This window comes from Bos taurus, chromosome 7, assembly GCF_002263795.3.
Source record: "Bos taurus isolate L1 Dominette 01449 registration number 42190680 breed Hereford chromosome 7, ARS-UCD2.0, whole genome shotgun sequence".
Classification (NCBI taxonomy): domain Eukaryota; kingdom Metazoa; phylum Chordata; class Mammalia; order Artiodactyla; family Bovidae; genus Bos; species Bos taurus.
In genome coordinates this window covers 75,142,694-75,170,625 of record NC_037334.1, presented here as the reverse complement: position 1 = coordinate 75,170,625, position 27,932 = coordinate 75,142,694, and the positions used below count along the sequence as shown (strand labels likewise).

The 27,932-nt window shown below is 36.8% G+C and overlaps 1 protein-coding gene across 2 annotated transcripts in view; it reads right to left on the bottom strand.

The window, feature by feature from the left end:
* Nucleotides 1-27,932, bottom strand: part of HMMR (hyaluronan mediated motility receptor) — a 33,667-nt gene continuing 5,735 nt past the window's right edge. Inside the window, exons 4-18 of one of the 2 annotated variants that reach the window (NM_001206621.1) lie at nt 25,485-25,532; nt 21,548-21,736; nt 20,404-20,490; nt 20,219-20,319; nt 18,178-18,252; nt 17,869-18,047; nt 17,048-17,196; nt 15,410-15,624; nt 13,091-13,207; nt 7,169-7,315; nt 6,757-6,909; nt 6,572-6,671; nt 5,568-5,744; nt 2,240-2,402; nt 1-1,301 (exon numbers count right to left, since the gene is read on the bottom strand). In NM_001206621.1, coding sequence (NP_001193550.1) covers nt 1,282-1,301; nt 2,240-2,402; nt 5,568-5,744; nt 6,572-6,671; nt 6,757-6,909; nt 7,169-7,315; nt 13,091-13,207; nt 15,410-15,624; nt 17,048-17,196; nt 17,869-18,047; nt 18,178-18,252; nt 20,219-20,319; nt 20,404-20,490; nt 21,548-21,736; nt 25,485-25,532 — 1,920 coding nt within the window. In that variant the 3' untranslated portion in view covers nt 1-1,281. The remainder of the gene's footprint in view (nt 1,302-2,239; nt 2,403-5,567; nt 5,745-6,571; nt 6,672-6,756; nt 6,910-7,168; nt 7,316-13,090; nt 13,208-15,409; nt 15,625-17,047; nt 17,197-17,868; nt 18,048-18,177; nt 18,253-20,218; nt 20,320-20,403; nt 20,491-21,547; nt 21,737-25,484; nt 25,533-27,932) is intronic. The other variant, XM_005209695.5, reaches the window with a different exon arrangement.

Here is a 27,932-nt window from a genome sequence, read left to right as displayed (position 1 = left end):
TTCATCTTGGCTAAAAGCAGAAATCTTGAATGATTCCATTTTATTTGACAGTTTTTCTAATTTCTACATTTCCTTTGAACTTAACTATGTATTAAGATCTAATAAAATAATTTATTAAGAAAAGTTATCCTGATTAAAATAGTTGCTGTTGGTCCATCAATGGGGAAACATGACAAAAAGGTGGCTTATAATATACCAACTGTGTAGATCAGGTATTTTAGGTGGAGAATGACCACTTTCTAAGTAGTATACTATTAATACCATTAGTGGTTCTGCAAACAATATGGGGAGAGGAGGGCAGGGACAATAAATGCACCTTAAATAGAAGCATTAAGTGATTTCATATAATACAAGTTGTATAATTGGGTCAGTGACTTAACATGTAATTTTATTTCATGATACATAAATATTAATCAAACACCCAGGAATCAAACAGATGTTAAGCAGCTAGACGAATTCTCTAAGGAGGTTATGAGCAGCGACTTCCCCAGCAGTCCTGTGGTTATGACTCTGTGGTTCCAATGCAGGAAGCATGGGTTCGATCCCCAGTCAGGAACTAAGATTCCACACTTGGTGTGTGGTGTGGCAAAAAAGAGGTTACAAGCTGAGTTTCTTAGAATTAACTGCTGTTTATGAGAAAAAAAAATCAGATTTCTAGACCAAAACAGATTGTAATTTAAGAGGACTGGGATGGGGTCTAGAAATCTGCAAATTATTAACCAACTCAGTGGCTTTGGTAAGAGATAACTATGGAAAAAAGCTTGCCTCTATTTCTTATTTGAACTGGATAAACGGATGATGGTTGGGACAGAATGAACATTATTAGGAGAATTAAAGTAGAGGCAAGAACAAGCCAAGGTATTTTAGCCTAGCATAAGAGATTCAGACTAGAAAAGGTCTTCAGCATCAAATTAAAAAAAACCTAAGGTTTCAGAATAGGGAAATGATAGTATGAGAATGATTTTTAAAAGACTACTGATTTGATGGGATGAGTGAGCAAAGCTGGAAAGCATCAGAACATTAAGAATGAGATAATAAGGGTGAGCATCAAGGAGGAAGTACTGACTATTGTAACTAGAATGTCAGAGAACACTGGTAAAAACGGTCAAACTTCCTTTCACCTATGTAAGGACAGGAAGTTAGTATTAAATAAGAGTATTAAAAATATTATAAACACAATAGTAAGCAAAATAATAATAATAAAAAACAGTAAGAACAAAATAATCTTCAACAGGTTTTTCAGATGTTTACTTGCATGATTCTTGAAGCTCCACTAAGAGCTCAGGAGCAGTTTGTATTGCCTGGAAGGAGTATTAAACAGCAGTGTTAGTTTTCTAAATTAAAACTAATGCATCGGTCATTATGAATAAAAAGCAGTTTACCTTCTCTAAGGAAGATGAAGCAATACTAGCATTTTATTTATATTTCTTCATTTGCTATTTCAGCCAATTTCAGTTTATTGTCAAAGATAGAGAGATTGTAGTCAAGAGAGAGAAAAATGGACTTCTCCGGTAGTATAGTGGATAGATATCCACTTGCCAGTGTAGGGGACACGGGTTCAATCTCTGGTCTAGGAAGATTCGATATGCCAAGGAGCAACTAAGCCTGTGTGCCACAACTACTGAGCCTGTGTTCCGCAACAAAAGAAGCCACCGCAATGAGAAACCCTCACACCGCAGTGAAGAGTAGCCTCCACTCACCACAACTAGGGAAAGGCCAAGAGCGGCAACAAAGACCCAGTGCAGCCAAAAATAAAGGGAATAAGTAAAATAAAAGAAAAAAACAAAAATCTACTTCTCCAAAATTACAAATTGGATGTTTAGGTTACAAAATGTCAAGGGTGTGATAGAGGGATTATTTCTGGTAGGGAGTGGGTGTGAGCAAAAATGGCAGACAAGGGGACTTCCCTAGTGGTCTAGTGGCTAAGACTCCACACTCCCTACGCAGGGGCCCTGGGTTCAATCCCTGGTCAGGGAACTAGATCCTACATGCTGCAACTTAAGAGTTTGCATGCCACAACTAAAGATCCTGCGTGTTGCAACTAAGCCACATGGCCAAACAAATAAGTAAATAAATATAAAAAAATAGAGAAAGAAGTACGACAAGTTTTCAAGAAAGATATAAGATATCAGAAACTGTTAACAGATTTTCACAGTTCATAAAGATAGATAACTTGCTCAGTGCTGTGAAAGCAAATCCAAAGGAAGATGACAGTTCTGTATGTTTATTCATTTCTTACCTTCTTTTAATGGAGTTTTGGGAACAAAATTTTCTTTACTTTCATGAAGAAAAGCCTTTGAAGGATCAAAGTGTTTGATACCCAGAACTTTATTCAATTCCTCCTGAAGTTTTGCTTCACTTTGTTTTCTTTTAGTAAGCTGAGCACGGAGTTTTAACACCTCCTATCATAAGAAAAAATACAGTCCGTAAATAATTATAGAAGATCATGTTGGTGAAATGTGCTACCGACATTACTGACAATTCCACAGTTGCTCTTTTTTCAAACCTTGATGGCAAAAGCCTACTGCATACAGGCTTTCAGACTATAAATTACAAAATGAACAACTATGACAAAGAAGATAACAAGTTATTTAAATCTTCCTGTCCCTCTATAGGTACAAAGTTGTATTTCTGATAAAAGTTCAATACCAAATTAAATGCTGAGATTCACTACTGGAGAGACAGCATGAGAAGCTCTGATGACTTGCTCCCTAGTGACATAAAAAATTACCAAAAAAGCAACTACTTAAAGCCTCTATAAATAGCCTTAAGGTAAAATAGCAAGTGAAGAAACAATTCAAGCAGATCCACAAAAGTGCTTTTTGTTTTTTAAAAAAGGCAATGTCCTGTTGTGTTTGAACCAGTCCTGTTCCCTCTCACCCTAGTCCTTGCTTAGCAAAGCAGAGACTCCACATCAGACCTCTGCAGACCGGAGCAGAGGGTTCCTTCCTCTCCCTGCTCCCAGTCAGAGGCTTCTCCTGCCAAGAGGAGCAGGATGTCAGCATCTCTCATCTTGCCCCTAGCCTCTTCCTTGATCTGAACCACAGAAAATGTGGCTGAGAGGTGTGTGTGTAGGTCTTTTCTTTCAAGAAACCAAGGTGCAGAGTGCTGAAAATACCCAGACCCTGATCACCCTTTACCTGGCTCATGAGATGATGGTCAAGCCAACAGAGGCAAAGTGAGAGACCCTCAGATTGCTCATCTCCCTCTCCCCAAGTCTACTAAACATCCAGCTACAGGGACATAGGTGTCACTCAGAGGAAAGCTTGCCATTGTTCCCAAATCCAGATCTGAAGCCTTGTCTCAGAAATTATGACTAGGAGGAGAACACAGAGCTCCTAATTTATTCCCAGAGATAGTGACTTCACTTACAACAGAGCTTAGAGCACTTCAAGCTGAAGGGTGCCCTTAAGAACAGTAGAGGCTGTGTGGTGCAAGGGAATGGGAAGTGATTAAAAACTGGGCTAAACTGTAAGCTGACTAGTTTGTAGAAGAGAAGTGTTGAATAAGACAGGTGGGAGGAGCCCTCCTGTAGCCAGAACAAAGCCAATCACTGACCTAAAACACAGTTCCAACAAAGGAACCAGAATTAGATTGGATTAATCTGTAGAGTTAGAACTGGACATGGAACAACAGGCTGGTTCCAAATAGGAAAAGGAGTACGTCAAGGTTGTATATTGTCACCCTGTTTATTTAACTTCTATGCAGAGTACATCATGAGAAATGCTGGACTGGAAGAAGCACAAGCTGGAATCAAGATTGCCAGGAGAAATATCAATAACCTCAGATATGCAGATGACACCACCCTTATGGCAGAAAGTGAAGAGGAACTAAAAAGCCTCTTGATGAAGGTGAAAGAGGAGAGTGAAAAAGTTGGCTTAAAGCTCAACATTCAGGAAACGAAGATCATGGCATCTGGTCCCATCACTTCATGGCAAATAGATGCGGAAACAGTGGAAACAGTGTCAGACTTTATTTTTGGGGGCTCCAAAATCACTGTAGATGGTGACTGCAGCCATGAAATTAAAAGGCGCTTATTCCTTGGAAGAAAAGTTATGACCAACCTAGATAGCATATTCAAAAGCAGAGACATTACTTTGCCAACAAAGGTTCGTCTAGTCAAGGCTATGGTTTTTCCTGTGGTCATGTATGGATGTGAGAGTTGGACTGTGAAGAAGGCTGAGCGCCAACGAATTGATGCCTTTGAACTGTGGTGTTGGAGAAGACTCTTGAGAGTCCCTTGGACTGCAAGGAGATCCAACCAGTCCATTCTGAAGGAGATCAGCCCTGGGATTTCTTTGGAAGGAATGATGCTAAAGCTGAAACTCCAGTACTTTGGCCACCTCATGCGAAGAGTTGACTCATTGGAAAAGACTCTGATGCTGGGAGGGATTGGGGGCAGGAGGAGAAGGGGACGACAGAGGATGAGATGGCTGGATGGCATCACTGACTCGATGGATGTGAGTCTGAGTGAACTCTGGGAGTTGGTGATGGACAGGGAGGCCTGGCGTGCCTTGACTCATGGGGTCGCAAAGAGTCGGACACGACTGAGAGACTGAACTGAACTGAACTGAACTGAACTGAATCTGTAGAGGAATTTATGACCTGGGGCAATGTTGAAAATAACAGGGGGATAAGCCAGCAACTATGTGTGATCAGGGAGAGAAGGAGGCAGCCTTACCCAAACCAGCGTCATCTCAGGGTGACTGTGTACACACCCCAAACTGAACCTCCCTCAGAAGCAACATCAGAGGCACAAACTGGGGGGATGGGGAGGACCAACAGACTTCACTAAACAAGAAAATAACAACATACTTGCAAGGGGACAGCAGTACCCAGAGGTGCTACAATATATTGTCTAAAACATCCATTTTCTAACCGAAAAATTACAAAGTACGCAAACAGGAAAGCATGATTTATATACTGGGGAAAAGCAGGCAACGACAACTGCCCAAGAGAGTAACCCAATATCAAATTTATCCAAAAAAGGGTTTAAAGCCATTATAAACATTTGAAGTGAAGGAACTTAAAAAAAAAAGGGAGTAGACTCAAATTCCTACAAACAGAAATGAAAGAGGGGCCATTGCTACTGATATTATCAAAATAAAAAGGAATGTAAGGGAATATGGCACACAATTGTGAATCAACACATCAGAAAATGAAATGGACATATTCCTAGAAAGACACAAACTACTGAAAGTGTCTCAAGAAGAAATAGTCAATCCGAGGTAGGACTGTATTGCTATAAACTTCCCTGCAAGAACTGCTTTTGCTGCATCCCATGGGTTTTGAGTTGAAATAGTCAATCTGAATAGAACTATTATAACAAGTGAAGAGATTAAATTATTGATCAAAAACCATCCACAGAGAAAAGTCCAGGTCCAGATGCCTTCACCACTGAATTCCACTACACATTCAGTAAAGAATTAATATCAATAATTCACGAACTATTCCATAAATAGAAAAGGTGAAACACTTGCCAACTCATTTTATGAAGTCAGTATTACCCTGATCAAAGAAAAACCACCCACCCCAGTATCAACAAAAGTAAACGTGACTTTACAAACCGATTTGAGATTGCTATTTTCATCTTTCAATTTCACAACATGCTTGATTTTCTGCTTTAGATTCTGATGACCCAATAATTTGGCATATGAATCTCTTAGATTATTTAGTTGTTCCTGAGCCGCACCATGTTCATTCAACAAAGCCTGTTTCTCTGCTTCAAATGCATCCAGTTGTAGCTGAAAAAGATTTTTTTGTGAAGTTAAGACTTAAAACTATTAAATCCTACTTAACTCGTATTAACTACAAGGAAAATAAAATGAAAGAAAGTAAAAAGGCAAGACAGGACTTCCCTGGTGGTCCAGTGGCTAAGACTGCAGAAGACTGCAGGCTCCCAATGCAGGGGAGCCAGGTTTGATCCCTGGTTGGGGAACTAGATCCCACATGCTGCAATTAAGACCTGGTGCAGCCAAATAAGTAAATAAATATTTAAACAAGAAACTCAACAACCACCACAACAAAAAAGGCAAAAAACAAAAATATATTATATTGACTTACTCTTAGGGCTCTCCATAAATTGTCTTTTTTTAAAATAAAAAGTTATTTTTCATTTCAAAGATCAATGAAACAGAAAGAAAGAAACAATGAAAAGACCTGCTAGCTGGGCTAATCTGTATTACCACAACATATTATAACCAATACTGTCTTCTGACTGTAAGTACCCAGATTTGCATTTATCCTTTAAGCGTTAATTAGAGGAACATTGAGAAAGATCATAAAAAAATAAGTGTCATAAATTTACATAGATTATCAAAAGTTCATATCAGGAGAGCCTTCTAAGGTATTAACTTTTAAGAACCTCATTAAGGGGTAATATTTAAGCCTATAAAGCCTATATTAAAAATGTATGCATAATAATGTAGTAACATCTATAATAAACCTTCTGTAATAGGAAGTTAAACTGGCAGCAAAATGATCTTTCAGAAGAACCATGTCACTGCCATGACTGTGATACGGAACAATATGAATTCTCAAATACAAATAAGTTAAGTCCTAATTAACAGACCTGAAAAGGCTTCGTCTTATTATATAATTCTTCATAGAGGAGACGCCACTTATTCATTTCCTCAGTTAATTCTGCTATTGAGTTTTCTTTTCCAGCTTTTCTGTAAGGGAAAATTAAATTAAAAACCACACTACTAGAAAAAATAACTTGAGACGCATGGCATTTTAGTTTTCAACCTAGATTACCTTGCTTCTTCCTCTTCCAGTTGTTTCTTAAAGTCTTCGCTTTGTTGCTTGAGTTGGTTCTGCAAATCAGATATTCTTTTAAGAGAAGAAACTGTAATTTCTTTCATTTCTGCTTCTTTAAGTGCTGATTTGGTCTGCAGATCTAGAAGCATCCTTGGGTTTGAGAGAGAAGAGTCCATTAAGAAAGTTATAGCCATTTAAATTACCTTTTTTAAAAAAAGAATCTCAAAGAACTGTTAAGAATTATACTTTTTAAACTGTGTAAATTCATAATTCACCATTGAAGATCACCCAAAGCAAGCCATGGGACTACAGTTTTCTGCATCACTTAGTAGCTGGCTTGCAGCAACATCCAATTGTCCTAATGGTTCTAAGACCACAGGTGTGGGTAGGTTTTATTTCTCCTACATACCTTGCATATTCTTGATTTGAGTTCTCAGTGGCCAATACTTGATCTCGGACATCCTCTGCACTTTGCTCAGCCTTGGCCAGTTTTTCCTTAAGTGATTCGTTCTGCACCTTAAGATCTTTTAGCTCACTTGCTGTTGAGGCTTTATAGCTTATTTTTTAAAAAACAAGGTTAAAGGATTTTTCTAACATATGCATGACAAATCTATAGCTGATTGGTTTATATTTTATACACTTTTAGGTAAAACAAACAAAACCTTATGTATTTTCACATTTGCACAGGTAAGAATTCAATGTTTTGAAGTCAAGTTAATACTAAACACGAACTTATATGACATACGCGGTTCCTTTAAAGAAAAGAGTCAAGTGCCTAGTATGGGCGGAATCTATGAACAAAGATAAAAAGAAATCAACTACCAAACATGGAAATTACCTCAAAACAAAAACCCCACACAATCCCTCTACCTACTGTCATACTTTATTATCTTGCGGGTGATAGAAAAAAATGCCTCTTCAGGTTGTTGCAAAATAAAAGGAAAAATAACTACATAATTAACTTTGTTCTAAGTGTTTTAAAGGCAAACTACAGAACATGTTAGCTGATAAAACTGGAGAACCTACATTTTGCTTCATGATTCAGAAAAGGCTTTTCTGAGGAATTTACAATTAAGTTGAGGTGTGAAAGTGAAGAAGAACTAAAAAGCCTCTTGATGAAAGTGAAAGTGGAGAGTGAAAAGTTGACTTAAAGCTCAACATTCAGAAAATGAAGATCATGGCATCCGGTCCCATCACTTCATGGGAAATAGATGGGGAAACAGTGTCAGACTTTATTTTTCTGGGCTCCAAAATCACTGCAGATGGTGACTGCAGCCATGAAATTAAAAGACGCTTACTCCTTGGAAGGAAAGTTATGACCAACCTAGATAGCATATTCAAAAGCAGAGACATTACTTTGCCAACAAAGGTTTGTCTAGTCAAGGCTATGGTTTTTCCTGTGGGCACATATGGATGTGAGAGTTGGACTGTGAAGAAAGCTGAGCGCCAAAGAATTGATGCCTTTGAACTGTGGTGTTGGAGAAGACCCTTGAGAGTCCCTTGGACTGCAAGGAGATGCAACCAGTCCATTCTGAAGGAGATCAGCCCTGGGATTTCTTTGGAAGGAATGATGCTAAAGCTGAAACTCCAGTACTTTGGCCACCTCATGTGAAGAGTTGACTCATTGGAAAAGACTCTGATGCTGGGAGGGATTGGGGGCAGGAGGAGAAGGGGACAACAGAGGATGAGATGGCTGGATGGCATCACTGACTCGATGGACATGAGTCTGAGTGAACTCCGGGAGTTGGTGATGGACAGGGAGGCCTGGTGTGCCTTGATTCATGGGGTCGAAAAGAGTCGGACACGACTGAGCGACTGAACTGAACTGAACTGAGGTGTGATGGATAAGAAGGATTTAGCGAGCCAATTGGGGAAAGTATTTCAGAGGGCAAAGATGTGTATGTGCTCAGAGGCAGGTAGAACACAGTCCACTAAGAGCTGGGACTGGGGCTTGCCTGGTGGCTCAGTGGTAAAGAATCCGCCTGTCAAGCCAGAGACATGGGTTCAATCCCCAGTCTGAGGAAGACCCCACATGCTGTGGAGCAACTAAGCCTGTGCGCCACAACTACTGAGCCTGTGTTGTTAACTATTGAACTCAAGTGCCCTAGAGCCCACGCTCCTCAACAAGAAAAGCCACCTCATTGATAAGCCCACACACCAGAGTTAGAGAGCAGCCCCCACTCACTGCAACTAGAGAAAAGCCCGCAGAGCAATGAAGACCTAGCATAGCCAAATACAAATAAATAAAATACTAAGCATAAAAAAAAAAGAGCTGTGACAAGAGTCTAACGAACAAGAGAGGCCAAAAAAAAAAAAAAAAAAGAACAAGAGAGGCAGGAGCAGAAGCAAGAGGCATGAGTCCTTACTGGTGGGGCACAGTGGGCTTACCTGAATGATAAAGAACATACTTCAAAGGTCTCTTAAGTAAGTGTGTAAATTATTCCAGAGATATGCAGAGAACTGACTGGGGAGGGCCAGGAATGCTGAACTGGAGGATTAACCAGAGGATGATTATTTTTCAGCCCAGATGAGTGCTAAGGGAGGATTGGACCAAGGAATTGGCAAAAGAAAAATGTGAGATCTCTTTTGGAGGCAGAATGGAAAAACTCAAGAAAGAAATTGAACGTTGGGAGAAAGGGAGAAAAGATGATTATGATGACTCAAGACTTACGGAAGGAGAAACTCAGAAGATGGAGATGTCACCGACTGTGATCAACAAGAATGAGAGACGAGAGGGACAAAGGGAGACAAAGATGATCTAGAGTTGTTTTGGTGGGGTTAATACCAGACAACAGTGAGAGATCTACTTGAAGTCAAGTAGGCAGCTGAATATATGAGTAGGGGATGAAGGGAGAGGTCTGGTCTGAAGAAATAAATTTTAATGCTACTCGCATACTAATGGTGACTGACATCACAGAATGCCTCTAAAGGCACTAGTTTTCAAAGTATCAAGAAGGAAAATTTCTTTCCAGAGTTGTGAACAGCACTAAAAATTATATATGTATACAGATATATATAGTTGTTGTTCAGTTGCTCAGTAGTGTCCAACTGTTTGTGACCCCATGGACTGTAGCACACCAGGCTTCCCTGTCCTTCACCATTTCCAGGAGCTTGCTCAAACTCATGTCCATTGAATCAGAGATGCCATCCAATCATCTTGTCCTCTGTTGTCCCCTTCTCCTACCCTCAATCGTTCCCACATCACAGTCTCTTCTAATGAGTTGGCTCTTCATATCAAGTGGCCAAAGTATTGGCGCTTCAGCTTCAGCATCAGTTCTTCCAAAGAATATTCAAGGTTGGTTTCCTTCAGGATTTACTGGATCTTCTTGCAGTCTAAGAGACTCTCAAGAGTCTTTTCCAACACCACAGTTCAAAAGCATCAATTCTTCAGTGCTCAGCCTTCTTTATGGTCCAACTCACATATTCATACATGACTACTGGAAAACCACAGCTTTGACTACACAGATCTTTTTTGGCAAAGTAATGTTTCTGCTTTTTAATATGCTGTCTAGGTTTGTCATATGTATATTAATTATATGTATGCTGACATATAAAAATTAAAATATATAGGGACTTCCCCAGTAGGCCAGTGGTTAAGACTCTGTGCTTCCACTGTAGGGGGATTGAGTTTGATCCCTGGTTGGGGAACTAAAATTCCTCATGTCACACAGCATGGCCAAAAATTCAAAAAACAATATATATATATATATACACACACACATACATGTACATATATACACACACACACACACACACACACACATATATATACGCTATGTATGTCAAAATATATCAGATGCAGGAACACATCAGAGAGATTAGAAGGTCCTAGTTAATGAATGGGTATTAGGCAGTTGATTATCCATATGGAAAAAGAAATATGAATTTTATCCCTTTATCACTACACATACAGAAATCAGTTCTAGGTGGAAAAATGAAAAGTGCAATTTTGAAACTTAGGGAAAAAAAAGGTGAATATCTTTAAGTTCTTAGGATAGAAAGAAGTTTTTGTATGTAAAAGTGTTCACATAAAACTCTATAAGTTTAACAACACTAAAATCAAGAATTGCCATTCATCACAGGAAACCATAAAGAAAATGAAAAGACAAGCCACACTCTGTAAGATATCTACCTCCCATATTGCTGATAAAAACCCTACAAATCAACCAAGAAAAGATAATGCTCTAGAGAAATGAATAAAAGTCATATATAAGCTTTTTACAGAAAAGGAAAAATGAATTATCCACAAGAAGAGGTCCTTTTACATTTAGTATACTGGCAAAATTTATGAAGTCTAACAAGCTTCAGAGAGGAGGTACATCAATGGGAACTCATACATCACTAGTGGGAGTGTAGATTTTCACCTCCCCTTTGTAAAATGATTTGGAATTAAAATTTGAAGTTGAACACTTACTTAAATGTGACTTTAGAGTAATTCTTACAGGTATGCAAGAGGAGATCACAGGAATATTCACAGTACTGTTAATAAAATGAAAGAAATGGCAAACAACCCAAAAGCCCAAAGCCAGAATGGATAAATAGTGGTAGACTGATAAGATCAAATATTCTATAACAGAGGATGAGATGGCTGGATGGCATCATCGACTCAATGGACATGAGTTTGAGCAAACTCCAGGAGATAGTGAAGGACAGGGAAGGCTGGTGTGCTGCAGTCCATGAGGTTGCAGAGAGTTGGACATGACTAAGTCCAACTTAGTCATGTTGGACTAAGCTCCAACTATAGTCTCAGGCAATACTGTGATTCAACACTAAAAACATACATAATGCAGAGTGAAAACGCAAGTCCCAGGATATGGCATATACTACTAGGACATTTTTGGTGAAGTTCTGGAAAAAGCAAAATTAGGTATTATTCATATGGACATACATTATATAATTATACACAGGAAAAAAGCAAGGAAGTAACTGATGTAGATTTTGAGATGGTGTTACCTGCTGCGGGGAGGAATGAAGATGGGACAGTGGAGGATTCATATAGGTCGCAAGCTGTTGAAACTCTTTTGGTTTATAGGTTGTCTTCTATGAGCTTATGCATGTTAAATTTACCTTTATGATTTAGGATTTCTGTACACATTGTATCTTTTTATTGAATATACTAAAATAGATAAAAGAAGAGCCCTCCATCCAAAATTATATAAAGTAAATACAGTAAGTAAAAATGTTAACATTAATACACTCAGTGTGAGACTGTGTGATGTACTAGTGTTTGTTGTATTATCCTTTGTAATTTGTAGTGCCCTCCAAAATAAACTTTCTTTAAAAAAGGGAAAATAAGTAGACTGGATAGGAAGTAGATACATTATAATATCTATCAAGAAGATGGGCTATGAGATTATATTATAAACTATAAATATAAACTAGTATATAGGTGAAGCTGCTCAGTCATGTCCGACTCTTTGCGACCCTGTGGACTGTAGCCCACCAGGCTCCTCCATCCATGGGGTTCTCCAGGCAAGAATACTGGAGTGGATTGCCATTTCCTTCTCCAGGGGATCTTCCCGACCCAGGGATCGAACCCAGGTCTCCCGCGTTGCAGGCAGACACTTTAACCTCTGAGCCACCAGGGAAGCCATATATATGGGATGAATAAACAACTAAGTCCTACTATATAGTATAGGCAACTATATTCAATATCTTGACATAAACCATAATGGAAAGGAATAGTTAAAGGAATCTATCTATATATACAGTAGAAATTAACACACTGTAAATCAATTATACTTCAATAAAATAAAGAAAAAAAGATGGGCTATAAACATGAGGAGGATTTGGGGGTAAGAACAGTATTGGGAATGAAAGGTGCAGAAAGAAGTGGGGGGTGAAGGGAGATTTAAAAAGTTGTGTTTTAAAGACGAAGGCACATTAACATGTTCTAATACTGACTGGAAAAATTCTAGAAGAAAGGTTGAAAATTAAGAGATAAGGGATGAATGATGGAAAGAGGTCACTAAAGGTTAAGGAATGAGATACCTCATCTGTAATAGGTGGGAAGAAGATAGGGTGAAAGATGCAGGTACATTTATAGGTTCCATGAAGAGGAAATAAAAGCATTTGGATTCTTCGTGAGGAAAATGATGACATCAGGAGAGTCAGACAGATGTGTATGAAATCTGAAGTGGGTACCGGGAGAGGGAAATTACTATATATTCTAAGACTACAGGTAACATGAAATGCCCATTTATGATTGGGCATTGTGGAATTTAAAGTAATAACAATTGTTTTATTCATATAGTTTTGCTGACAGATGTCCCTAGGTGAACACCCCTTGCTTGCTCACGTATGTTTGAGAGCAGGCTCCTCATAAAAATACCTTTCAAATTGAGCAGTAACATCTTCCAGGTTCTGCACTGTACTGTTATGTTTTTCTTGCAAAAGCAGGGTGGCCTGAGTATAAGCAGCATTACTTTCCTCCAGTTCAGCTTCTTTCCTAAGAAAAAGGAATGGTTAAAAGATAAGATGCTAACTGCATCTTAATTTAATATACCATTTAATATACCGTTAGCTTAAGAAAGAGACTAGGATATACCTTCGACACTGTGAATCATATACCCCACATTGGACAGCTTAGATCTACATTCATGATCTATATCTGCTAGCATGTTTATTTACATGCAGCTTCATCTTATCTTTCCCATTCTTATTTTACTTTTGTTTTTATCCTAATTTACTTACTTTTATTTTCATACCATATGTACTTATGTAGGTAGTTTAAACACTTTTGGGGAAGAAATGAGATTAAAAAGACTCTAAGACAGAATCTTGGCAGCATCCAAGACTGAAGAATGTGAAGGATTATAAGTTAAGAAGCTCTTGGGTTGAATAAAATTTAATTCTCTGAATTAGGATATTTAGGGAACACTAGGTAGAGTTAAGGTAACTTCGTTTCTTAAAACGAAGGTCTTTTGAAAAAATAATTACAAGACTATGTAGATTTATTGTGACTATACCAATAACCCACAAAATAAATTACTAATTATTTAAAGATTCAACAACTTATTGAGGAGGCTATTTTGCCTAGACAGAATGGCTTTTAAGTCATCTTTATAACTATAGACTACAAATCTATACAGATTTCAAATATATGAATATTACATATTTCTACAATGGTGACAAACTTTATTTGACAGGCATATGAGCTTATAAGAGGTATTTTAAAGAACACATAGAACTAAAACTATAAGCAGCATTATTCGCTTAAAGGCTAAGTTGGACACTGAAACAGGATACACAATTATTCAAATTCATTCTGGAATGAGCATAGGATTTTAAAAATACACCCCACAGCTAAAAGCAATTAACTATTACTAAAGGATTTAAAATAAAAATACTTTTTCCTGCTCCCTAGAGGAATCTTGTCAACTTTTTTCTCTGAATCCTGAAATTTCCACACTGGAAAGGATCTTACAAATAATGTCATAAAACTCCTTTATTTTGTATCTAATGAAACAGAAAACAAAAGAAATTAAGACAGTCTTGCTCAGAATCACACATTTAACTAACAGATCTAGTAATAAAATATTTATCTCCTGACCTTTGAACTGAGTTCTTTGAGTTAGAATAAATGATTATCTCATTTTTCTTTCTGAAATTGACATCATCCACTCAAGTTTCTTAATGTACCTGTTCCCTGAGGCTGGCTGCAGGATGAAACAATCCCCCTAATTACACTTTGGTACTATTTCCCAAAATGCAGGCATAGATAAAAAAATTTGGTGTTTTTTAAAATCACTAACCACTAAAAGAAAATAGAAAAGGGATTAATAAAAAAGCACCTAATAAGAGATAGATACATAGTTGTGATATAAGTGATGATTTTGTAAGGTTATGTCTAGTTACCTTTCTAGAAAATGTTTACTGCTGAGATCCCAAGAATTCAAGTATTTTTACAATTTGAACTCAAGAATCAACTTGAATACTGTAAATAAATGTGGAGGGCATATAATGTGAAAACAATATGAAATTAAATGAAAAAAAAGGCACTGGATCTCAGGCTTTCTACTTTTAATGATACATTTTTTTTAATTTCAGGATTTCCTCCAGTTCTGGTTGTTTCTTCCCCATTTTGGTTTTTGATTGCTATTTCTGAAGTGTTTGTGGCTCCCTCTTTGAACTTTAAATAAGAAAAGGGCATGGCTTCTGACTTGGGCTGTCACATACCTTTCTATCTGTACTTCCCGCACATGTACTTTACCTCTCTGTGTCTCTTTCTTATTTGTGGACTTCCCTGGTGGTCCAGTGGTTAAGAATCTGCCTGCTAATGTAGGAGACCATGGGTTCAGTCCCTGGTCTGGGAAGATTTCACATGCTGCAGGGCAACTAAGCCTGTGTGCCACAAGAACTGAGCCTACACTCGAGTCTGCATGGCAACTGCTGAACCCATGTGTTGTAACTACTGAAGCCTGGGTGCCCTAGAGCCCATGAAAGTAGCCCCTGCTCACAACCAGAGAAAGCCTGCATGCAGCAATGAAGACCCAGCACAGTCAAAAGTAAATAAAATTAAAAAAAAAAAAAAATTTTCTTATTTGTAAAATAATTCCAACCTCACCACTCACGATTGGTATGGGAATCCCAAGAGAATGTACTAGAAAATAACTTTTAATTATAAACATGAAGTCCTATTAATACGAACCCTTTCAGCTTTTCTTTGAGGCGTTTTAGTTCTGCAGCTCTAGATTCTGCTTCCTCTTCCAGTTGCTTAAGCAGGTTTTCAGCTTGTTCCTCCTTTTGCTGTAATTTATCCAGCTCATCCAAGGCCTGCTTTAATTCTCCCTCAAAGAGAGTTCTCTCTTTAATCATTTCTTCTTGAAAAGAACAGAGCTTCTGCTGAAGACCAGAAGATAATTCCTGCATATAGATAGAAAGCCAGCAAAATCATCTGAAAGGTTTTGACAATTTAATAAATAATTAAATTTAATAATCTGTGAGATTTTACTAAGGACAAGAGAGAAGTACAACTAATGAAGTATGGACACTAAACTCAAGAGCCTCTGAGAAACTTGAGAGATTCATATTCATTCTGTCATGGATTATATCCTACCCTCTGTTAAGATTGGGGTAAATGTTATTTCAGTTTTTTTCCTATGCAACACACACTTCTTAGACAACAAAAATTATATTCTACAATTGGCTTTTATCATATATTTTTCTCATATGATACTATATAAAGAGTATTATGATTCCAATGTTATATAGAAATATTTTAAAGTTATATAAGTAAATAAGAATAAGTAAATACAAGTAAATCACCATTGCAAAAAAAATTCTAACATTACAAAAAAAGGAAAAATTGACTTTGACTACTCCCCATTCCAATCAAGATAACCTCTACATTTTGCATTATAAGCTTTATGGTCTTTTTTTATATATGTACATTATTTTAAAACATAAATTAAATACACTATGTATAAAAAGGTCATTTAAAATATCATAAAAATAGTTGTTGAGGTCTTTTCAAGTCAGTATATACAGATCTACCTAATTCCTTTGTCATTGCAGATTGCCAACAATATAATATTTCACATTAGTTCACATGAGTACTTGCTTGCTTGACTAGTTCTCACCAATATATTATATTACCAAATGTTTTAATTTGTGCCAATCTTGGAAGTGGAAAAAAACACCAAAAGATTTCTTTGATTATTATGACAAGTACAGCATCTTCTCATTTTACAAGCTATCTGAATTTCTACTGCTAAGAATTTTCTATTTCCATCCTATGCCCATTAAAAAAACTTTTCTGTTTAATTAAAAAAATTTTTTTGGCAGCACTGAGAGCCATGCAAGATCTTCATTCCCTGACCAGGGATCAAACCTGTGACCCCTGTAGTGGAAGCTCGGAGTCTTAACCACTGGATCACCAGAATTATTATTATGATTTTTTAATGAACTTCCTGTGTTTCTCATTGATATATAAAATGTTCATGTAATCTGGATTTCAAAAAGTTACATTTTGTTTTTTGTCTAATTAGACACTCTTTTACCACAGAACTGTAAATGCCTACATAGTAATCTAACACAAGAATGTGCTGAAAAACAAATTAAAACAATTTTCCTATATTGTTTCAACTGTTGCTTAAATTTTTCAAATCATGAATGACTGTGGTGACATCAGTTAAATATGCAGCAAAGACATGATTACTTCCTCAGGATAAGAATCTAAAAGTAGAATTGTTGGATCAAAGGATATATACAATTTAAAGGTTTTCTGATACACAGGGAAATGTATGACATAAGAGAAGCACTAGGCTTTTTTAATATTGTAAACTACCTTCTCTTGTTGCAGAAGTGAATCCATTTGCAATACTTTTTGTTGTAGCTCTTCATGTTCTTGTTTTTCAAGAATAGACCTCTCTTTTAAGCTTTGTATCTCAGAATTTAGATTTTCGTCCCGTTCTCTGTTCCTATTGATGAGGTCTTCTAGAAAAGGAAAAATATTAACAATGGTGTAGTTAGATACTAATATTACCTTTGAAAAACCCAGCTTCCCAGGGTGGTTCAGAGCATAAAGAATCTGCCCACAATGCGGGAGACCCAGGTTCGATCCCTGGGTTGGGAAGGTCCCCTGAAGAAGGGAATGGCAATCCATTCCAATATTCTTGCTTGGAGAATTCCATGGACAGACGACCCTGGTGAGCTATAGTCCATGGGGTCACAAAGAGTCGGACACGACTGAGTGACGAACACACACACACACACACACACACACACACACACACACACACTCACACACACACATAGAGGTCAAGTACTTTCAAAGAGGGAAAAAAAATTCTGAAGTTCCTGTCATTATTACATATAAAACAGTATATACGTTATATAATAAAATCCTCAAACCTAGCTCTATGTATCTACCAATTTTAAATGGCTACCCAATGAGGAGGTCAAATGTATATATTTCAACCAAGATAAGCAATATAGTCAAATAAACAGATAACAAGTATCATAAAAGATAAAAATTCCCAGGCATAAAACAAAATTTTCATTGTTGTTTATGTAATTATTTAAAGTTGCTATAACATATCAGTACTTTTAAAAACTATCATAGGTAGTATTTATCTAAAGAAAATAGTACTATAGACAGTAGAATACCTTTTTCTTCTTCAAGCACCTGGTATTTAGACTTCATGTCTTCTATTTGTTTAGACAATATAGTAATATTTTCCTCAAGAGACTGCTTAAGGCTTAAAACTTCATGATTCTTCTCTTTCAGATTTTCTTCTAACTGGGCAATATCTAGCTTGTATTTTTCCACTTGATCTGATGCACAACTGCATTAAAACAAATTATATTGAAGAGCACATCTATTTAAGCAGAGGCAACATTAAATGAAAAGAGATGAAAATGATGTATTCATCGCACTTCAATAAAACAAAGTCCAAAAACTACTCTTCATATTACCTTATTTCTTCAATGTATTCTAAGAGCTTTTCTGTTTCAGATTTTTCATCAATCTTTTCCTTCTCTATTGAAACACTAAAAAAAAAATGCATACATTAATATACACAATAATCATACTTACTCTGTACCAGAGTAAGCATCTCTGGTACAGGGTAAGCCTCATTCTGGTACAGAGTAAGCTTACTCTACAGAGATGCTTACTCTGTGCCAGATACTGTTCTCTCAGGCAGGCTGACTCTAGGTTCTAAACTCCTAACCATTAGTTTGTGTGACCGCTCACGTTGACAATTTATGCAAGTAGGAGGCTCAAGTTTATTGTTTATTTTTTAAGTGAGAAAGCTTTCCAAATATATTCTGACAAAAGGATTATGATGATGAGAGTCTATATACAGTTATAGATCTGTAACACTCTGAGTGTATTAGAAACCACCTTTCCTGTAGCTTTCTTAGAATCCCCACCCACCACACATACAAAATAGAATTTTGTGTGCTTCAAAGCCTTTCTTCCAGGCTGCCTTTTATTCGGTTACTTATTGACAAAGGGGCAAGGGACTTTAGTAGATGTCTTACGAAAGGACATATATGAATGGTCAATAAGCACATAAAAAAGATGTCTGACATTAACAGCAACAAATTGAAAACATAGATGATATACTATTTTACATCCACTAGAAAGGCTGAAATCAGACAGGCTGACAAATATCAGTGCATATATGACTGTCAAGTCGATTCAGTCGTGTCTGACTCTTTGCAACCCTATGGACTATAGCCCACCAGGCTCCTCTGTCCATGGGATTCTCCAGATAAGAATACTGGAGTGGGTTGCCATGCCTGCCTCCAGGACAAATATTGGTGAGGATATGGAATGAATGGAACCATCATGCATTGTGAAGTGGGAGTGTAAAATTGTATAAACTCTTTGAGCTTTTGAAAAAGCATTACATGGGACTTCCCTGGTGATCCAGTGGCTAAGACTCCATGCTCCCAATAAAGAAGGCCCAGGTTCAATCCCTGGCCCAGGTTAGATCCCACATGTCACAACTAAAGATCCTGCATGCTGCAACTAAGACATGGCACAGCCAAATAAATAAATAAACAACAAAACAAACAACATAGAAAACATACGTACATACTATGACCTTGAAATTCCACTCCTAGATACTTACTCAGAGAGACAAAAACCTTTGTCTACAAAAAGGTAAATATAGTAGTCTTATTGACAATAGTCAAAAATTGGAAACCCAAGTACTGATCAATAGGAGAGTAATGAACAAATGGAGGTATATTCGTATAGTGGAATACTACTCAGAAATGAAAGAAACATGTAATACACACAATATGGATGAATCTTGACTCTGCACTTTCAATACAAAGCGCATGGGTTTGAGACCTGGTCAGGGAACTAAGAGCCTGCAAGATGTGCAGCATGTCCAGGAAAAAAAAAAAAAGAAGCCACATATATACATATGTGCATGCATGTGATGATAAATATCCCCAAAAAGGTCAAATTAACTTACAATGATGGAAGTCAGAAAGTGGGTGCAGGGGTGGGGGGTAACTGTGGGGAGGAACAGGGAGCAGGAAGGAGCACGAGGGGACTTTCTGAGGGAATGACAGTGTTCTCTATCTTGTTTGGGTGGTGGTTACATAGGAGTACACAATTGTCAAGTCACTAAAATGAATACTTACGATCTCTGCATGTTACTGTATGCAAATTACAGTTGAGTAATTAAAAGAAGTCTAGGATTGTAAATTATTCATAGCTTCCTGTATCAATGCTTCTCAGTTTCAGTCTCATTACAACCTCCATAAGATTATGTGCCTTTCCTCAACACTGATACAGAAGATGTACAAACATAATACATTCATATTTCTTTTCAGCATAAAATGTTGAGGAATGATTAGGGTTCAGCTGTTACTTAGGAAGAGAAATAGGGCAAGTAGAGGCAGGCAGTGAGATGAGTATGGAGTAATAACCAGCCAAGAAAGCCAAGTACAAAACTGGTTACACAACGTAACCTCTTTTCTTTTAGTCACTCACAGTTTCCCCTCAAGTTGTACTATTTTCTCCTGAGACTCCACGAGGTTCTTCTGGGTGAGCTGCAGCTTCACCTCCATGCCTTCTTGTTTAGCCATCATGCTCTACACAACAGAAATACCTGTTTTAGGAAATGAGAACTTGTTCAGATCCCCAGCTCCAGAAAACTTACCTAAGGTATCACTCACCCGCATCTTGGTTTCTCTTTTGTTTCTCAGTTTCATCAACTCAAGGCTTAGAATTCTCAAATTCTTCTGGTTATTATCTTCAGAAAACTGAGTAGAGCAAACACATAAAAAATTGAGAAATATTTTCTACTAAAGTTGTGTAAAAATCACTTAAGTATTGAGTATTCTATCTATTATAGAGACTACTATTTGCTTACAACATACTTTAGTAGAGAAAAGTATCCTTAACCCACACCAGGATTACTGGCTTTATACTACTTCTATTCTTGTCCCTCCTTTTCCTTTATGTGACTTTCTGGTCTACTTTTGAAATCAGCTTCAGTGATTATTTATCTGTATATGCTGGGAAGTCTACTGTGTGGCTCTAAAACAAGATTTTTGCAGAGTTTTGTCTGTAAAAATTGGTTAATTCAAGTGTGTTTGCTTAACAAACTGCATTTGCATTGTTTCATCTACTTCGAAATATGCAGACTACAGGGTCCATCACAGGCCTAATAAATGATAATCTCCCTAAGTGAGGCTCAGGAATCTGTCTTGCCTGTGCTTAATTCTTATGCATCCTTACTCCCTTTGTAAGCAAAGAGCCCAGCATGTTATAGGCCCTGAATAATAGATTCTTATTAAGCTGAACGGTGATTTACAGCTTCCTGCCACTTCTATAAAAAGGAGGATGACCATGTTAAGTCCTTTAAGATCTATTAGTTTATTGATAAACACAATTTATCTACTGAGCATATTTAGTCCACACATTTATTCATTTTCTACTGTATTCCCAAAGAGATTTAAGACAGAGGCCTGCTATCATGCTATTATTTATTGCAGAGAAAGATCTTTAAAGATACTTCTAGATGTAAATTCTAAAACGTTATTAGTGGTCTTACTAATTGGGAGTGACTTTGAAAGAGGGTGAGAAAATGTCAGATGTTAAAACAAAAAGTAAATGATTGTTTATATTCTCTTATGTGCCAGGCACCATAATAAACAAGATGCAATAATAATTCCTATTGGGAGTGGCTTAATATTTAATGTACATTTATTGACGTTAAATGACTAAATTAGGCCTAAAATTCCCAAACAGCTCTATGAGGAAAAAAAAAAAATAATTGTTTTTTATTCAATTGTAAAGATTATGAGGTTCAAATACCTTAGATTTTAGGAGCTCATTAGTCCTGGTTAATTCAATAAGCTGTTTTTCCAGTGAAGCATTACTTGCAGAGAGAGATGTTTTTTCCCTGACGGCAGCGTTTAGCTTTGCTTCCATCTTCTCCACCTCAGCTTCCAGATCCTGGATCCGCCTGTCCTGAGCTCCACGCTCCTGCACAAGAATCCGGATCTGGACAGGAACAAGGAGATGAAATGAATAACTCCCGTATTACTGCCAATACAGTTACTAGATGCTGTCCTGTGCTGTTCTTAGTCCCTCAGCTGTGTACAACTCTTTGTGACCCCATGGACAGTAGCCCGCCAGGCTCCTCTGTCCATGGGGATTCTCCAAACAAGAATACTACACGGAGTTTCCATGCTCTCCTCCAGTACTAGGTACTAATGATAATCAAAACATTAAAGTTCTAGAAAAACCTCTGATTGTGATATGATGTTCTTCAATAGTCTTAGCTGTTTGAGCAATCATATTTACTTTATGACACATCTTGAAAATCTGTAAGCATTTTAAGAACAGAGAATTCAAACTGCCATAAACTTCTAGGTGTAATTATACTGTTTATTTACTTTTAAGGCATTGCTACCTATAAAAGTTCTTCTTTTCTCTAGTTCTAATTATAGGAATTCAAATTACAGCTTAAAATGCTAAACACCTTTATTTCTGGGAAAACAGAACAGGGCTTATGGGTAGGGTGTGGTAGGCATTAGCAAGCCATCATACTGATGCAACTAATGGGTAAAAACCAAAACGAAAATAAAAAACACATTATTTGTCAACAGGAAATGTGGAAGCCAGAAGATAATAAAATGTTTAAAATGTATGGGAAAATCTGCCAATATAAAATTCTATTCCCAATGAAAATAGCCTTTAAATATGAAGGTGATATACAGACATTTTTCAGAGGGAAAAAGCAAAAAAGAGCTGAGAATATCTGTCAACAGTAGAACTGCACAACAAGAAATATTAAAGGAAATTCTTTAGGCTGAAGGAAATGATCTAAGGACTGACAGACTGACAATAAAGGTAACAGAAAAGGTTTACCATGTAAACATTAGATAAATGAAAGCTGGCATGGCTAAGTTAATATTATACAAAGCAGACTTAAGGCAAACATTATTACTAGTAACAAAGAAATTTTATGGTCAAAAGGTTATTTTAAGAGAAGATATAATCTTAAATTTTCATGCACAACAGTAATATTGTAACAAATATACAAAGTCAAAACTGACAGAATTAAAAAGAAATTAATCCACAGAGCTGAAAGTCTAAAAATACCTTTCTCAGAACTAATAAACACACAAAAATATCAGTACAAATAATAGATTTGAAGAAAACTATTAAATGACTTGAACTAATTGATGTATATAGACCACTATAACCAACAAGTGCATTTACATTCTTTTCTAGTGCATATAAAACATTTACCACAATACACTTTATGGCTTCCCTGATAGCTCAGTTGGGAAAGAATCAGCCTGCAATTGCAGGAGACCCCAGTTTTGATTCCTGGGTCAGGAAGATCCGATGGAGAAGGGATAGGCTACCCACTCCAGTATTCCTGGGCTTCCCCTGTGGCTCAGCTAGTAAAGAATCTGCCCGAAATGTGGGAGACCTGGGTTTGACCCCTGGGTTGGGAAAATCCCCTGGAGAAAGGTAAAGCTACCCACTCCAGTATTCTTGCCTAGAGAATTTCATGGACTGTAAAGTCCATGGGGTCGCAAAGAGTCACTTTCACTTCACTTCAAAATAGACTTTATGCTCGGTATAAAAGTATCAGGAAAGCACAGCTATATTAAGTCACATAAAAAGCATTCTCTAGGGGCGGGGAATTAAAAAAAAAAAAAAAAAAGCATTCTCTACTCTTACTGGCTTTGTATTCAAACTTATCTCAGTATTCTAAGCCAATAATACTTAACTAAAAATATATCAAGCACCACTTACATATATGACTGTGAACTAGATGCTAGGAACTGAAGGAGATTTAAGATTCCCAACTGTAAGAGTCTTTATTCTTACATTATTGGTTTACAATCAATGTCCATAGCATAGTACTATAAAGCAGAAAAAAGAACATTTAAGACTATCTACATCACACTTTTTTCAGTTAAAGAAGTATAAAGAAGGGTTTGTAAACTCAAATGCCTACATGACCAAGTAGACAATATAAAAGAGCCAGGTGAGGACTGACAGCAAATGCGACATCTAAAGAAGGCAACCCAGGTAGATGCAACCTATTATTACTTTTAGAATGGATAAGCAACAATGTCCTATTGTATAGCACAGGGAACTGTATGATCTCCTGGGATAAACCACAATGGAAAAGAATATTAAAAAAAAGTTAAAAAAAAAAGAATGTTTTTGTGTAAAATGTGTAGAACTAAGTCACTTTGCTGTACTGCAGAGATTTGTACAACATTAAGTCAATTATACGTCAATTAAAAAATATAATTAAAAAAAAAAAAAGAAGGCAACCTTGCACAAGCCTAGTAGATTCCCCTGGAGGGGAAGACAGAAATTGTCCTGTGAGATCTTTTTATTCTGCAACAGTAGTCAGAAATCTAAGTTTGTTTTCCATGAAATTTTGCTTTTAAATTAAATGTTGATATTTAATTCAAATTACCCAAACAAACAACAAATACTTGGGGGGGTTAAATAATATATAGCAGCATTTGTAAAAAATTTTTATTCTAAAAGATTAAGTAACTGATACAAATGACTAGTTCTAACTCTGGAACTGCCACTCCCTTATCAGCTATCTCCAGAGACACTTAGTTATTAAATCTCTAAGTATTTACCCCTACATCACAGGCATGTGTCCTCAATAAAATGATAGCTAATGTTATTAAAATAGATACAATAAAGGATCAGAGAAACAAGGGCAGAGATTTTCAAAGTTATCTTGACATATTCCTGGCCTAAGCCAACATTTAACTGTAATCAATGGAAAATTTTAATATGTCTACCAGAAAGAGTTGGTCAGTAGTGGAAATGTAGAAAAAAGACTGCCAGAAAAGCAAAGCTGGCAGTGACCTGCCTGGCCCTGCTTACAGAAGTAAACAGGTTTTTTTATAAATAGCTAGTGTGAAGCTGCTGTACAGCAGAGAGTTCAGCTCAGGGCTCTGTGATGACCTAGAGAGGTGGGATGGGAGGGAACCTCAGGAGAGAAGGGACAAGTGTATACACATAGCTGATTCACTATGTTGTACGGAGGAAACACAACATTGTAAAGCAATGGTACTCATCCATATACATACACACACATATACATATATGTTAAAAAAAAAAAAGTAAGCAGGTTTTTAGGGTTAGTTTTGCTCAAAAAGATTTATTCTACGGTAGAAATGCACTGTTCAGTGTGGTAGCCCCTCTCCACAAGTGCCTATTGAGCAGGTGAAGTGCGACTAGTGGAACTGAATTCTTAATCTTATTTAAATAGTCACGTGTGGTGAATGGCTACCGTATCGGACAGTACACACGCAGTTGGTCATTTTATCCTTGAGAAAGGATATACTTTAGTGCAGAGATGCATTAAGTTAGCACAACTCCACTGCAATTCAACTAACCTGCTACGATTTCATGCTTACCAAGCAATTCTCTAGGTAGTTACTATCTTAACACAGAGATTAGCATGTAGGAATAGTGTATGCTATGAGGAAAGGTAAACATTTGATCCACATACAAACTAAAATACTGAGCTTTACTTATCAGTTTTTCATGACATAGATGATCTTATATCCCTCCCTTAGTATGCTAACTGTATACTACATTGACAATCAAGGTCTACAATATGGTATCCAAGCCAACGATTGGTTACCCTGTGGGTACCAGTCTGGATGGTACATATGTTTCATTATCTGACCCCTCAAACAGCAACAGAATCCTTGTCTATGTTTTTCAGTAACTTAAACGTATTGCTCACCTCTTTTTCCAACATCTTCAAATCTTTATCATTCTTCTGAGATTCCTTCTATTTAAAAATCAAAGAACAGTAACAATCAGCTTTAAGTGCCACAAATATCATAGCCAATTTTGATTTTTAGTAGTCAGGAAAGATTAAGGGTTCTAAAAGATTAATTTCTATTTTAAACATTTCATTAAATCTAGTAAATATTTTGTAGGTGATTTATCTAGCCAATGAAGGAGAAGTTTCTTCAAATCTTAAAATATTTCAGGTTTGAATGTTTTTAGCCCAATAGATTAGACTTTTGCTAACAAGTTCAGTGAAAATAACAGGTCTTCTTTTCTAGTGTTAAATAATACATTCTGAGTATTTTATTATACTGTCTCAGAAGAAAAAAAAGACTTTTAAAAAGAGATACCAACTTAAACCTAGATCCACAAAACAAAAAATAAAACAAATGCAAAGACATGAAGAAAAACTGAAATAGTACAAACTGATTCTAATCTACTCATTGCCTTTATTCTCAGTAAGATGTGTTTTTTACATATCTTTTTATATTCACCAGTCTTTGTGAGATAATGGCCAAAAACAGAATATCTATCTTTTCCATCTACAGATGGAAGAAGTCATAAACATCTTGAACAAAATGCATTTTATATATTTCTAACATGGCGGTTGGCCTGTCACATGTTTAATTTCCCACCTGATGGCATTTTCTAGGAAGGTCAAGAAAATGAAATAGGCCTTCCTTGAAGGCCTATTATGTAGGAGTTTAACACAAACTTGTATGTAATTTAGTTTTGGTTTGGGAATTCTGCAATTAATTTAAAATTTCAGAACTGTTTATCCAAGAAATTCAAGTCAAGAAATTTACATCAATTTCTAAAAAAGGATGCTTCTATCAGTGCTGTCCATAAAGATATAATGTAAGCCATGCACATGTTTTCAAATTTTCTGATAGCCATATTTAAAAGAAAAAGTTTTAATAACACATTTCACTTTACCCAAAATATCAAAAGTATATTTCAACATGTCATTAGTATAAAATTATTAGCAAGATATTTTATACTTTTGGTACTAAGTCTTCAAAATTTGCTGTATATTTTATACTTATATTATTGTTTAGGGGCTAATAGTGTCCTTAAGTAGTCTTTTGCGATTCCATGAACTGTAGCCTGCTAGGCTCCTCTGTCCATGGGATTTCCCAGGAAAGAATACTGGAGTGGGTTGCATTTCCTTCTCCAAGGGATCTTACCGATCCAGGAATCGAACCTGTATCTCCTGCATTGGCAGGTGGATTCTTTACCACTGAGCTACTAGGAAAGCCCATTTTATACTTCTAGTACATATCAATTCAAGTGCTAAATTTTCAATAGAAATATCTAACTATATTTATTTATTTTAAAAATATTTACTTTATTTGGCTGTGCCAAGTCTTAGTTGTGGCACGCAGGGTGTTTAGTGGTGGCTAATTTTATTATTATTTAATTTTAATTGTGTAGTTAGAAACTGATACTTGATTCTGTTGATATTTCTAATATCTAACTATATTTAGACTTCACAAAACATAGAGATGAAAAAGTAGATTCACATATCCAAGTTATTCCAAAAACACGTAGGAAGTACAACTGAACTGAATATCAGTTTTTAATAACACATTAATTAAAATTCAGTTCAGTTCAGTTGCTGAGTCGTGTCCGACTCTTTGTGACCCCATGAATTGCAGCACGCCAGGCCTCTCTGTCCATCACCAACTCCCAGAGTTCACTCAAACTCATGTCCATCGAGTCGGTGATGCCATCCAGCCATCTCATCCTCTGTCATCTTCTTCTCCTCCTGCCCTAATCCCTCCCAGCATCAGAGTCTTTTCCAATGAGTCAACTCTTTGCATGAGGCGGCCAAAGTACTGGAGTTTCAGCTTTAGCATCATTCCTTCCAAAGAACACCCAGGACTGATCTCCTTTAGAATGGACTGGTTGGATCTCCTTGCAGTCCAAGGGACTCTCAAGAGTCTTCTCCAACACCACAGTTCAAAAGCATCAATTCTTCGGCACTCAGCTTTCTTCACAGTCCAAGTTTCACATCCATACATGACTACTGGAAAAACCATAGCCTTCACTAGACAGACCTTTGTTGGCAAAGTAATGTCTCTGCTTTTCAATATGCTACCTAGGTTGGTCATCCTTCCAAGGAGTAAGGGTCTTTTAATTTCATGGCTGCAATCACCATCTGCAGTGATTTTGGAGCCCCCAAAAATCAAGTCTGAGACTGTTTCCACTGTTTCTCCATCTATTTCCAACGAAGTGATGGGACCAGATGTCATGATCTTAGTTTTCTGAATGTTGAGCTTTAAGCCAACTTTTTCACTCTCCTCTTTCACTTTCATCAAGAGACTCTTTAGTTCCTCTTCAGTTTCTGCCATAAGGGTGGTGTTATCTGCATATCTGAGATTGATTGATTACTGAT